At 52.7% G+C, this 14226-nt stretch overlaps 1 protein-coding gene across 1 annotated transcript in view; it reads right to left on the reverse strand.

Moving 5' to 3' along the window:
- EPHB1 (EPH receptor B1) overlaps positions 1 to 13675 on the reverse strand; it is a 48247-nt gene extending 34572 nt beyond the window's left edge. Inside the window, 2 exon segments of the mRNA XM_017729409.1 lie at positions 9046 to 9727; positions 13596 to 13675. Of these exon segments, the coding sequence (XP_017584898.1) occupies positions 9046 to 9727; positions 13596 to 13652 (739 nt within the window). The 5' untranslated portion in view covers positions 13653 to 13675.
- Between the last annotated feature and the right edge of the window lie 551 nt (positions 13676 to 14226).

A 14226-nucleotide genomic window follows, 5' to 3' on the forward strand; every position in this document is an offset into this window, starting at 1 on the left:
GTAGGGAAAAAGCACTGAGAATGCAGGAGTTGTAAAAAGGTATAACAGGGGTATAAAAGAAAAGGCAAAAATCTCCATGGCATCAGACAAGTTTCAGGCAGCAAAGTCCAGAGACCAGGCCTGAGGGCTGGAGCTTTCCACCTCCAGCTTGGCACACAGTGCTGTGCCCCAGGCTCCACAACTCTCCCCCAGAAGAGCAGGGAGATGGCAGAGCTCTGCCAGAGCATCATCCCAGAGAGGCCCCGGGGAGGGAAGGGATGAGACAAGACAAGGACAGCGTTATCCCAGGAATATCCCTGCTCACAGGGGTGCTGCCAGGAGCCCAGCCACGCTCAGGCAGGATGCAGCCACACTGAGAGCACCAAGGTGACCAGCTCCTACCCCAGCCCACAGCTCTCCTGCCTCAAATCCATTCCATACAAAAATGTGACACAAGCAGGTGAGTCCTGGGCTGAACACAAAAACTAAGCTCCCTGCATGCCATTCATGCCATTTTCTTGGCTGCTGCTGGAGCCTAGGGTGGGAGAACAGCAATTCCCCCCTGGGGTGGGTGCAGAAGTCAATCTGGGGTGCCCACGACTCTGGTGTGATGCTCCCACAGCCAAGGCACGGCTGGTTCCTTGGCCGTGAGTGCTGCACTGGCTGCAGACGGATGGGTTTTCCCATGGCTCCTCCAAAGGCCTGCTCTTGATTTAATCGCCCCGCTCCTCTCTCCACGCATCCTCTGCGCCGCGAGGCACCGGGCGTGACAAATGACCACTTGTAACACACTCGGAGCTGACACCCACGGCACCGCTCCATTTGTCACCATCCGAGCGCGCGGCGGGGCTCGGAGAGGGGAGCAAATTAAAACCTCAGTATCTGCACTGATTACTTTTCCCTCATTCTTCCTCAGCAGTGTCCCAGCTGGCCCATCCAACCCACACAAACCTCCTCAGACAGCCAGAGGAAAGCAGGGCAACTCTTTCCACCTGGTCCATGGCTTTTTCACCTCTCTGGGTCTCTCAGTTACTAGAACATCATCCCTCGAGGGCTGTTTCCCCAAGCAGGGGTTGCAGGAGACCTGCAAAGCCCAACTGCAGCCCAACTCAGCTTCCAAGTGCTGCCTTGCACAGGGCACTGGTGATGAGTTATCTCATGGCTTGAGGGGAAAAATCACAGAATCATTAGGTTGGAAAAGCCCTCCAAGGTCATTGACTCCAAACATTAACCCAGCACTGCCAAGGCCACCACTGACCCATGTCCCCAAGTGCCACATCTGCACAGCTTTCAAACACTTCCAGGGATGGTGATTCCCTCACTTTCCTGGGCAGCCTGTTTCAGGGCTTGACAGCCCTTTTGGTGGAGAAATTTTCCTTAATTTCCAATCTAAACCGCTTGAGGCCGTTCCCTCTCCTCCTGCCCCTGTTCCCTGGGAGCAAAGCCTGACCCCCCTGGCTGCCCCCTCCCATAGGGAGTTGTGCAGAGCCACAAGGTGTGGATGCTAAAAGGCAGGAGCAGAGGAATTTTACAGCTGCTGAAGCATTTTGTGAAGTTTTTCTTTCTCATGCTTTAGCTAGAAACAGTGAAAGATGGTTTTGTAAACTAATTCTCTATCTGTGCACCTGGGTTTGTTTTCCAGCCTTGTTTTGGCACTCTGGAAAAAATATTTTGAATGGGTGCTAGAGAACCTAGCCAACCTCAGCTAGGGGGTGGCTGGTCAAGCGGCCAATCATATCATGCTCTCTCATGTACAAAGATACATAACCTAGTGTGTAAATAATAAAATAATTCCTTTTCTCGTTGGATTTGGATTGCGGCGTTTCTCGCCGGTTCTCGGTAGAACAGAGACAAGAAGGTCCCCCCTGAGCCTCCTTTCCTCCAGGCTGAGCCCCTTTCCCAGCTCCCTCAGCCACTCCTGGTGCTCCAGCCCCTTACCCAGCCAGGGTAAAAAAGTCCTTTTTTTCCATTTGAAATTATTGCTGTTATCCTGCTGGGAGAGACACTGGCTCCTGGAGCGTGCCACGGGCTGTAGGGTGCAGCACAGCCCTAAACACAGGTGACATTCCCACCCCCTTGCAAGCAAAGCGCAGCAAGAGGAGCCATTCCCAAAGGAGTTCTCTCGTGACTGCAAAAAAAAAAAAACCACAAAAACCAAAAACCAACAAAAAAAAAACAAAAGGAAAAAGTTATAGAAAGGCTTTAAAAGTCCCTGGCTGAGTCACTGGGTTTGCCAGGTGCTGGCTGTTTGCAAACAAGGGCGAAACAATGCGGGTGCCGGACACGGGCCGGATCTGGCGCTTCCTTGCCGCTCTCCCATTGTCCAGGAGAACAATCCCTGCTCCTGCCCGACAGCAAAGGCCTCGGACGTGCTGGCAGCGGGATGAGAGCCAGGACTCCTGGGCTGGGTGAGTGGAGAAGGTTGGGAAAGATGGGTGGGTCTCACAGCCCACTGCCGCAGGGATGCTCATGGATACGCGCACACGGAGCTCTGCACCCCAAAATTCCCCCAAAAATTCATTTCCTCGGGCTCTTCAGCTACCACAGAAAGTTTCCTAAATGGATTATTAGCAGAACAAGGGCTTGGAAGCAGTTTTATGCCTCCATTTGCAAACAGTCACAAGAAAAGACCCTTGGCTGGGTGGGAAAATCAAAGGAGGATTTTTCTTCCTGTTTTAAGGGTGGAATCAATGTTATTGACACTCAGAAGTTCTCATGGTAGGGAGGGGAAATACATAAACAGCCCATGGAACAATTTAAGGAGGAAAAAAATCGATAAGGAGCAAAAAAATTGCTAAGCAGGAAAATAAAGCCATCCATGGAAGCCATGGAATTCCCTAATCCCTCTGAGGTCACTGCTGCAGCTCTGGAATCCCAACCCTGCAATGCTCACCTGGCCCCCACTCACACCCTGCCTGGGGTATTTTCTGCATTTCTCCCTTTCTTCTCCTTGGGACAGGTCTGGATCACAGAGATGCTCTGGGGACAGGGACAGGGAGCTGTGGTGCCCAAACCTCCTCCCTGGCAGCAGCCAGGACTCATGGACCCTGCCCATCCCTGCACTGGGGGAAGGAAAAGGGCCTGAATCCACCAGAGGCACATCTGGGCTAATAATGTCTAATTAAGACGTTCATTAAAACCCATCACACTCATTAGAAAAAAAGTTAACAAGGTTTTCCTGGACATTTTCCTTGCAAAATTATTACAGAGGTTAATGGATGCCTTCACTAAGGCATAATTTAGGAAAAATCACACTTTTTTTCTTTTTCTCTCACTGTTTCTCCTCCACAGAGTGGCCGTGGTAAAACTGGGCTGCCTGTTCCACCCAGTGGTGGAAGCCGGGAGATCGCTGCCAGGCAGAGGCAAAGCCCCTCCAACAAAGGGGAGCATCCCTCCCTCCCTCCCTCCCTCCCTCCCGCTGCCAGGATTCGGCAGGAGCTGGGAGAGCTGCCACTTCCCAGCACAGCCCGAGCAGGGAGAGCAGCTTGGGTTGATGCAGGATGGGAGAGGGGCAGGAAACTTGATATTGTGCCAAAAAACAAAAACAAAAGGGGAAAGAAAAAAAAAAAGAAAGGAGAAAAAGGCCCATTTTGAGCGGGTGGAGGTTTGTGGCTCAGCTAAGCCTGAAATAAAACACTCCCCGGACATCTTTGCTGCCGTTTAGGGTGGGAAGTGCCCCAGCTGCTCTGATTGGGGTCTAAAAGCAGCTTTTGGGATGGTTAGTGGGGTAGTGTGTCCCAGGTGCCCAAGGCCCAGGGAGCAGAGGCACAGCACTGCATGGGGAGGAGGAGACCCACAGCCCCAGCGTGCTGACACTGCCCATGCTGGCCAGGAGGAAAGCTTGAAATCCCAATTCCAACCCACAGGGAAACACTGTCCCTGGAAAAACACTTCAATCATCATGAGCATCAGCCACAGAGGCTCCCTTCCAGCCAGCTGCCAGGCAGAGACCCCAGAGTGCATCAGCTGTTTGTCCACAGGTTTGGAAAGGTTTGGGAACAAACCAGCTGACCTCGACCTGGTCCCCAGGAAAGAGCTTGAAGAAGTGCTGATGGTTTTTAAGCCCAAGTATTTCTTTTTTGTCCCCAGTCCTTGTTCTGGGGTGCTGCTGGCCCCATCCCGTGCCCTGCTAAACCAAATCCAAGGGCAGGCGGAAGGAGAGAGGGGCAGGGCAAGCACTTTCTTTTTACCTCTTTGTTTTTCCCCTCCTGTTTTAGAGGAGAAAATCTTAAAAAAGAGATCACTTGTAGGCCAGGAAAGCTGCAACGAGATGCTGGAGTGGTGGGGAGGAGAGAGGTCAGCATACAGGCTGGAAAGAAAATGATTCCCAACCACGGGGAAGTGCACGGACCAGCAGATTGGAAAAAAAATTAAAATTAAGCCATCCTTAAAAGCAAAAAACAAGGCTTTTCTGCAGCTCCTGCCAATGCCTGGTGTGCTCACCCTGCCCCAGGCACCCAGGCAGCTGGGCATGGAGCTGCAGCACACTGGGATGGGATGGATACAGCCAAAGGCACGGGGAGCAGGATCCTGTGTCCCCATGACCTCCCTGGCTGCCATTCACCCATGGGACAAAACCAACATCACTGTCATCACCCAAGAAAACCTCTCCTGGGTGCCCCAAAATGCTGCACAGGCACCAGGCTGGACCACGGAGCAAGGAAAAGGCAGGCAAGGGCACAGCCAGAGACTCAAAAGTCCCAGTTCTCAACACAAGCAACAAATTCATTGGGAAAACTTGACAATTCCCTTGTTTCAAGCGATAGCAAATTGTTCTACTACTAATTGCAAAATGTTCGCAATTATTTAAAAAATCGCTTTTTAAATCACATTGTTTCCAATCTTCTGTGATGGATAAGTAGAGGAAATCAATAATTATCACCAGGGCTGCTCGGCAGGAGGGGAGGATAACAGGGGAACCAGCATGGAGCTGCTCACTCCCTGACATTCAAGGTCGTTCGTGCCCCTCCCGCTGCTCCTTTCCCCAATCCATTCCTCCACACAAAAGGCAGGAGGGAAGGACAAACACGCAAAAGAGACAGAGAAATCAAAGGGATGAAGGAGATCAGGATAAACCCCCACAGAGCTTTGGCAAAGGCCGGGCACAGCCCAGCACATCGGCCAGCAGGTGAGGAAGGATGGGGGGACCCTGCTGGAGATGGGATAGGGGCCGGCTGCTCCGGGAAAGCCAGGGATGCCTGGAAGCAAGGCTTTGCATTGCAGGCATCCCAGCCCAGCTTTGCTCTGGTTTTGTGGGGTTTATTTTGATTGTTTCCCCCTGCCAGGTCAGATTTCCAGCTGCTGTAGCAGACAGGCCGGCAGGAGCAGATCAGAGGCTCCCGAACGCGCCAGCACAGGAATTTGCCAGGAGGGGAAAACTGAAAGTGAGACAAGGCCGGGTAACAGCAGGACTGCTCTCTCACCCCTTCCTCCTGGGTTTATAAATACAACAGATAAATTCAGCACAAAGCTGGTTCAGCCCCAGACTTCTTCCTTCTCCGTGCACCCGAGTCAGTGCCAGGCACGGGGAAGGTCAGAGAGAAAGCCAGCGTGATTCCAGCAGACAGAAATACAGTGCCCAGTCCTCAAAGTCAAAAGGGATGAAAGCCAAGAGACACAACTAGTGTCTGGTGAGGGGTTCCTTTGCCATCATCAGGTTTCAAACACCAGGAGGAAGGGTTTAACAATCTTCCTTGAGGAGAAAAAGCGAAATCCACCCAGAGCACTCATCCAAGGTTTCCCCCGCCTGCCAGTGATCCCCGCTGCCACCTTCCCTCCCACCTGCCCCCGGCACGATGATGCATTGCCCGCCCCTTGACCACACAAGGAAGCCATAAAGCAGGGCTGAGGGACGGGGCAGAGCAAGACAAATGGATTTAATATCAGCCCGAGCAGAGCGTGGACTCTCGAACGCACCAAATGAATTATTCATTTGGGATTCAGGCAGAGCCTCCAGCTCGCACTGACCCACCGCCCCCGCAGGCACGGGGTGTCCAAGAGGATGTGCTGGGCAGTCCTCTGGGCTTTGGGGTACAGCTGAGAGCTGTGCCAGGGCACCTGTGCCAAATCAGCCTGGGATGTGAACAAATAACAGGGCTGATTGTCTGATAAAGACAATTCCCCTCTCCCACGCCCATCCTGGCGCGGTGGTGGTAGCAGCCCCCCATCCCTCTGACCCCAAACATGAGGATAATCTCCTCAGGGCTCCGAGTACCCCCAACAAAGATGACGTTGTGCCTGTGCCCCCCTCGAGCCGTAAGTGCTGCTAAAAGCCGGGATTAATGAATCCCTGAGTGCCCCAAGCTCCACTGTCAGCACGAACCTGCTCCGGTCTAATGGCCCCATGATAGGCACAGCCTCCTTCCCAGGGGAGCGCGGGATGAGACAGAGCTGGGGGAGCTAAACAACCCAACCCTATCTTTTCCCCCACCACGTAGGAATTAAGCCTATTTTTTCAGCCTTCAAATACTGGAGGATTTTCTTTTTTGGGGTTTTTTTTTTTCCCTTGGTGACAATTCCCACAGGCTTGTTAAGTGTCTCATCTCAGGCTGAGGAAAGCTTGGAGCAGATGTTAGGAGTGTGTGCTTCCCAGGAGCCAGGGTGCAGTCCTGGCAGCTTCCCTGCCAGGCAAACCAGGCAGGGGAATACAACCCCTTCGGAGAAAACAAAGCCTAACAGAAAACCAAGGAATTGTTATTTCTAAACTTTGCAATGCGGCACCTCCTGCCCACCAACCTTCACCTAAGTGGGCTTAGGTCTTCCCTTGCCAGCTCCAAGGTCCATGGGGATACCAGGAGGAGCTTCATGGCCAATGAACTACCACGGAGCCAAGGTCAGATATTTATTCAAAAAAAGTTAATTTTCCAAAATTCCTGATGTTAACCCTGGATCAAGCTTTTAGGAGGGGTTTTAGTGAACTTCCAGGGATGGGGGATATCCTGGATTTGGGTTCCTCAGCGGCATTGAGCAGGGCCTTCAGTCACACGGGTCTCATGCAATCCAAGCCTTTTCTCTGTCCTCCTGACATGGGAACTGGAAAATACTCGCACAGGACTGGGGAAGGGCAGCCATCAGAGCTCTCCTCCACAGACAGCACCTTACCAGCACCCATGGAATCACCAAACAGCACACTCCTGTTATCACAGACATGCCTGGTGCCATTTAACACCTATTTGCCCTGCACCCACAGCATACTCTGGTGCCTTTCAGGATCCTACATGCTGTCAGTCAATCTATAAAAGATATTTCTACTCCTCAGAGCTGCCAGGATCCCTAATCTTCGCCTCAAGGAGTCTGAATACAAAGCACACTCCCCATGCAAAGGCAAAACGCTCACCAGGTGCTCAGCAGTTTCTCCTTGGGGATCAGTGCTGAGGAGTGGGAGCACAGCTGGAGACAGGCACTAGGGCACAGAAAACCCAACAAATCCCCAGTTTCCTGGGGTCTGCTTGGCGTAGCTTTGATGGCATGAACACTGCCCAACCCTTGTGGAGTTTGCACAAGAAAAGGAAACAAGAAAAGCCATGGAGATGGGTGTAACACCCACCCTCAGCAGGTTTGCTCCCATGCCTCTTGTCCTGCTGTTGTCAATCCTCTGCCCTTCCCCAGGCATTGAGAAGGTGCATCACGGTCCTCCCAGGGGTCAGGAGCACTCAAGACCCCACCTTCCTCCAGCTGGCAGAAAGGTCAACACCACCAAAACCCACAGTTTTACATTATCACTGTTTTCCTCCATTTCTGGCAAAGTGACATTACTTCTCAATTCCAGTGTTTCGCTAAAATTAGTATTTGTTTTCCCATGATGAGAAATGTCATTTTGCCATACAACCATGTGTGCTTTCTGTGTGTTGGTTCAATAGCAGAGGAACGTCTCGCCAGGAACGCTCCGTTTGCAGAAAGCCCTCCCTCCGACAGAGCGTTCGGCTCCTCACAGCAATCTCCTGGTGGGAACAAAACCACCCCTAACGGTCAGCCACAAAACTCATAGGAATCCCCCAGCCATGCTGTTTGAGAAAGGATTCTCGGGGTTTCCTGGTTGTTGGAGCCCTGGCATGGGAAGGTGTCACCATCCCTGCTTTGGCCAGGGGGGAAAGAGGCTTTGTGTGGTGAAAACTTACACAAGTTCCCAGGTTTAGAGAAAACCATCAAACAAGCTTCTCCACAGCTTGAATCCCAGCTTTGCCATCTTCACATATCCAGAGTTACAGATGAAGAAACACCTTGGGGGGACTCCCCAAGGGGCATCACAGCCAAGCATGGTGGTACACGCATTCCACCACCTGCACCAAAAGAGATCCAAGTTGGACCTCTTCCCATCACAACCCCCCAAACCAGCCCTTAAGCACTTTGACCACCTCCTTCTTCCCAACCCTTCCTTATCCTGGTGGTGTTGACCTTCTAGAAGCTATTTGGAACTGATGAAACAGGGTGAGCAGAAAGCCCTCTCCTCTCCTCTCCTTCCAAGCAGCGTGCAAAACCAATACCTTAATTCGGGAGAGGAGAAGGAAAGGGTGGCCCATAGAAAAAAAAATAATGCTTCAAAGGTATTTGGGAAATATTCACCACAAGGGCAAAAGGAGATGAAAAGCAGTGAGTACTGTTGCCATACTTATAACCTCGCACTGCAGGACTCCAGCAGGCAGCAGCACGCTGGTGGTGTGGCCGGGGAACCCAAAAACCAGCACAACAATTCCAATTAACGCCGAGAATCAGAGCAGCCCCACGGCAGCCGGGCCCCATGGCAGCTGCCCGGCTCTGCTGGGGAAATAACGAGGCAGATGAAAGAACCCGGCTGGAGAGCACGGCACTTTGAAGGCACCACATCACAGAGGTGACTTCCAGCAGGGTGGCAGCGGCACTGGCACCGCCACCCACACCCTCACCACGCTGCTCACCAGGTCTGGCCACTGACCAGAGCACACCGAGAAACCACAAGGCTGACCACTGCTCCCTGGAGCAAAACCACATCAGGGGAAGTACTGCCTACTGCACAAAACAGTTTGTTAGGGGACAAACATTTTACCCTGAAACAAACACCAAGGGCTTGCTGCCCAAAGCCAACCTTACCTTTGCAAGCCACGTTGTTCTCGGGCTCATAGCCAGCCTTGCAGGTGCAGCGGCCGATGGGCACCATCCACTCGCCGTCGCCGTTGCAGTACAGCTTGATGGGCACGTCCACCTCCTCGGCGTTGGGGATGCAGGTGCCGCGCGCCGTCACCAGAGAGGTGCTCTCCGCGCCCGTCATCGTCTCCGGGAAGATGGCGAAGTTCTGCACCACGCTGGGGCACTTCTTGAAGAAGACCCTGACAGACAGCAGAGACATGCAAGCCCCGTAGTCCTGGAAAGCCAGGTAAAAGCCATTGCGGGTCAGGGGCCCGAAGCTTCTCACTTCCGTGTTCACCTTCATCAGGCGGCCCCCAAAGTCCACCTGGGAGAAGCTCTCGTCAGCAGCGATGGTGTCCACTTTGAGGTAGGGTGCCTCCGTCCAGAAGGCGGACTTCTTGGTGGCAATGACAGAGTCTGTCTCGTAGTAGTAGAGGTTGAAGGTCTCCTTGCAGGAGCCGGGGACGTTGGGGAGGCTGCTGCAGTCCCGCACAGTGAAGCGCATCTCGGTGTAGATGCGGTGAGCCCCGCGCCGGTTGATGAAGGTGGTGAGGAGCCAGTTGTTCTGGTTGGGCTCGAAGACGTTGCACACCTGGTACGTACGGATGGTGTTGAGGTTCTCGTCGTAGCCACTGACTTCTTCCCACTGCAGAAAGGAGCAGGGAGAAGTGGTGAAAAGGAGGAAGAGGGGCCAGAGATGGCCGCTCACCCTGCATAGGGCAGGGCTGGGAAGACAATCCCAAAGTTCCAAAGGGGATGAGGAATGTGGTTATGGACACACAATGTGATGTACATGCGGAAACCAGTCCAGGATCAGAAGAAATCCCCACCCTCTTACCCCTCCATGCCTCTCCCCATTGCTCCCAATTGATGTTAAGACGTCTTTTCCATGTGGGCAACTGCCTTATCTGCCCTGAGAGGATGTAAAAATGGGAAGAAAGATGGCCCAGGCACCTGGAGGCAGGAGGGAAGGCAGCACACGAGGCTACAGCTTCATTAAAGCCCGAGGCAGCACGTGGGCTGGAGAGCGAGCCTGACCCCAAGCTGCCGGCACAACGGGATCATTTCCCCCGGCAAAGAAAACCAACTAAATAAAACATTACTGCTGTGGAGAGAGGGAATATAGGTTCGCAATTCGATTTATAGAAGGGCATTAATATAATCCAGGCTACAATTTCAATTAAGGGACAGCGGCAAACTGTGAATAGTCTATGATGGCATTAGAGTCCTACAGACAGATTTACAACCTCATAATCCATTCATTTTAACTAATCCATGTTTACAGTCTCCTCATAACAGCATTACTCATATGGCAATCTTTAAGCAGCTCCCTCAGTATCAGGGATCATTTCCAGGAGCGATGCTGCAGCAGCCCTCACGCCTGTGTTTACACGGGCACAACGGGTGATGCTACCCTGCCCTGTCACACTGAGTCCTGATGAGATGATGCACCACAACCAACCCTGAAACCTCACAGATTTTTCCCCCTCTTCCCTTTTCCATTGAACAACCGCATTTCTCATCCCCAAGCTTCCCTCCTGTGAACCACAGCCTCGATGTAACAAAACACAGCTTTTTGTTTTGCTTTCAAAGCAGGGTCCTCCTCATGCTGCCAACAAGCGCAGCGGAACATTCACTCCCAGGCCCACCTCCTCAGCTCTGCTACGCTTAAGCCAAGATCAGAGCTCAAGGTTGCACGTTGTTGTTAAGCCATGGTTACCAAACCAGCAATAAAGCCTCCCTCATCCAGTACAGTGCTCTTCCTTCTCCTCCCATGCTGGGAAAGTGCTGTAAAGCCCCTTCTCCCCCATGCACAAGGCGTGGGGATTCAGTGCCCCTTCATTACCAGACACATTTTCAGAGCAGGAGCCGTACAATCCTCCCTGACCAAGGGGGTTGCCATTGTTTGCTGTTCCCACCTGGGCTTTGCATCACAGCCCTGCCTCCAATTAAGACCAGACAACGAGCTCTCCTCCAGCATTAACAGCAGTCCCATGGCTCTGCTGCCTTCACTGCAGGAATCCTCCTCTTCATCCTCAAAAACCTCAGAGCCTCAAAACTCAGAGCCAAAACCTGCCAACAAAACCCTGCTGCACTTCAAGGTTCCCTGCATTTAGGAACAGCACAAAATGCCCCTTGGAAAACCCTCAGTAGGGTCCATGGCTGGATCCAGGCACTGCCTCGTGCATCCCTTGGGTTGAGCACTCCTGGTACCAGGCACTGGGAGCAGCAGGTCCCTGTGGCTGGGAGGGCCCACAGTGCCAGCAGCTGCTGCCACCAACGCTCTAACAGCGACAAATGCATCATTTTGATGAGATGCTACTAAATAATTCACAGGGAGCTGGGGATTAAGTCAATGTTGTTCTCTGTCTCCACTGAGATTTAAAGCACGTCCATCAGGAAGAGCAGAAGGAGAGCCCACAGCCCGTCCTGGGGGACCACAGCCCCTGCAGCCTGGCTGGCACCAGGCCCCAGCATGAGCATCAACAGCCTGAGCCAAATCTGTGAGCTGGGGTGAGCAGCCCCTCTGGGAGCTCAGCATGCCATGGGGAGATGCCACCACCCAAAGGGAACCAAAAGGGACCCAAAGCCTGCACAAAGCCCATGCTGATGGCAACCCCAGGGTCAGGAGACGTGGCTCATCAAATCCCTGTGCCTCCAGCCCCAAGAGAGATGAGAACAGCCTCAGAGAAGGAGCTGAAACGCAGCAGCCGCCAGGAGCCTCTCCCACTGTCAGGAACAGTGTGACCAGCAGGACCAGGGCAGTGACCATCATCCCCTGTGCTGGGCACTGCTGGGGCACCTCCAATCCTCTGTCCAGTTCTGGCCCCTCATGACAAGAAGGACATTGAGGGGCTGGAGCATGTCCAGGGAAGGGAACAGAGCTGGGGAAGGGGCTGGAGCCCCAGGAGCGGCTGAGGGAGCTGGGAAAGGGGCTCAGCCTGGAGCAAAGGAGGCTCAGGGGGGACCTTGTGGCTCTGCACAAGTCCCTGACAGGAGGGGGCAGCCGGGGGGATCAGGCTCTGATCGCAGGGAACAGGGACAGGAGGAGAGGGAACGGCCTCAAATTGGGCCAGGGGAGGTTTAGATTGGATATTAGGGAAAATTCCTTGCCAGAAAGGTTTGTCCAGCTCTGTCACAGCTGCCCAGGGCAGTGGTGGAGTCCCCATTCCTGGAGGGATTTAAAAGCTGTCCATACAGCTTTTGTGGCACCTGGGGACATGGGTCAGTGCTGGGTTAATGGTTGGACTTGATAGTATGAGAGGGTTTTTCCAGCCTAAAGGATTCTGTGATTCTATGATTTTAGATAAGAGACTTGGCATTTAAAATACTTTGTGGAAGATTTAATACACACTCCTGTGAAGCAGAAGCCTCCCCAGGAACTCTCAGAGGAGTGAGAATTGGATGGCTGCAGGGATGCACAGAGGGATGGAGGGATGTGCACAGTGGGATGCAGGGATGGGGCTGGGGAGGGGCTTTACTCTGCTGCTCTGCAGAGGGTGAGACCACCATGCCTTACAACACAAGCTCCCCGCCTGCCTCGCACAGGCTTTCAGTGACAGCAGCTGCAGGCAGCTATTTATATCCCGTCTCCATCACCTGCACGTGCCCCTCCTGAATTTTTCCAGCAATTTATCTGGGCCCAGAATTTTTCCAAAGCAATTCAGTAGCAAAATACCCCAATTCAAGGGGCTCTGACATGTCTGGAGTGGATTTCATGCCTGCTGCAGGTGTGGCCCAGCTTTGGTGATAGTGTGCAAAATAATTTCTTTTGAAGACTTGGCCTAGCCAGTGACACCCTAACAAAGACACAGCCTGCCATCCCTTCCCCTCTGGTGCTACATCCTGGAGTCCCCAGGGGCTGCGCCCAGCCTGCCTGTCCCACCGTGGTGCCCATCCATCAGCTCACATCCCCTCCCACCCGCAGCTCCATCTCTCACTTTTTCTGCCAGGAGAATGTGAGTCAGGTTATTTTATGCTTCCATTCCTCAAAGGCTCATATTATATAAAAAAGATGTTTTAAGTGCCTCAGGGTGTTTGGTTCCTCATTACTTCATAAAAGTGACATTAATAGCCAAGGAAGAGCACTGCCGAGTGCAATTATGGATGATGTTCCAGGTATGAAAGCTGGTTGGAGCCTGCTAATGTTTCCTAATTACAAGCCTTTTGGCACAGGGAGAGGGAAGGCACGAGCAGGGGGATGGAGAGCAGTGATGGGGCTGAACCCTTCAGGAGGGAGAAGGACAGGAAAGGCAAGGGAGAGCATGGAGATGGAGAGATGGAGACAAGCTCCATCTTCACCAAGGCCCCAGGACTGGCCCGGGGAAGGGATGCTCAGCCTGGCTCAGCCGGACAGCGATGCCCTGGCACCCCGTACCAGCCCTACGGGGCACCGCTGCTCCCACTGCAACTCCTCCGGCCTCCCACCAGCATTTTACCCCTATAAATAGGGGGATTAAAAGCATGGACCCCCCATAGATCACATAAGGGTCAGCTGGACAAGTGGAACTTACCCCTGAAGGTGGGTTGGCGGTCCAGCCCAGCTCGGCTGTTGCCGTCCGCGTATCCATCAAAGTTTCTGAGGAAACAGAAGAAAGTAAACCAGTTATTCCCTAAGTTTTTCATTACACTATAAGCACAGAGACGTGGGAAAACACTCAGCTGCTTTGCCCCTGACCCCTGGAGAGCTCGGGAATCAACAGCAGCTGCCCTAATGGACTCAAGGCAGTTTTGCTCCGGAGCAAACGGTGCAGGACAAGACTCTTTGCAAGGAGTCATGGCCTGAATCCAGCTCACACTGCCAGCTCTGACCCTTCCCTGCCCAGGAAAGGAAAATACTATCAGCAACACAAAAAAAATTTAAAAATTCAAAGATGCTGTATTTCACAGAGTCACATCATTCCCTTCTTTTAGACGTAACAAAAAAAACCCAAAACAACAAAACACAACGAGAATAATAGCGAGAGCAACACCATAAAGAAACAGATGGGGAAAACCCTCCAGGTTTTATTTATTTGTTTGCAGCAAGTAGACATGCAGATTAATTGCCTCAATTCCTGTGTCCCGACCAAACAGGAGGAGGAGATGTGCCGCTGGCAACTGGCAGAGCTGAACATCCCCCATCCCTCCTCTTTCCTGCGTGCT

Source organism: Corvus brachyrhynchos, unplaced genomic scaffold, assembly GCF_000691975.1.
Source record: "Corvus brachyrhynchos isolate BGI_N302 unplaced genomic scaffold, ASM69197v1 scaffold63, whole genome shotgun sequence".
Lineage (NCBI taxonomy): Eukaryota > Metazoa > Chordata > Aves > Passeriformes > Corvidae > Corvus > Corvus brachyrhynchos.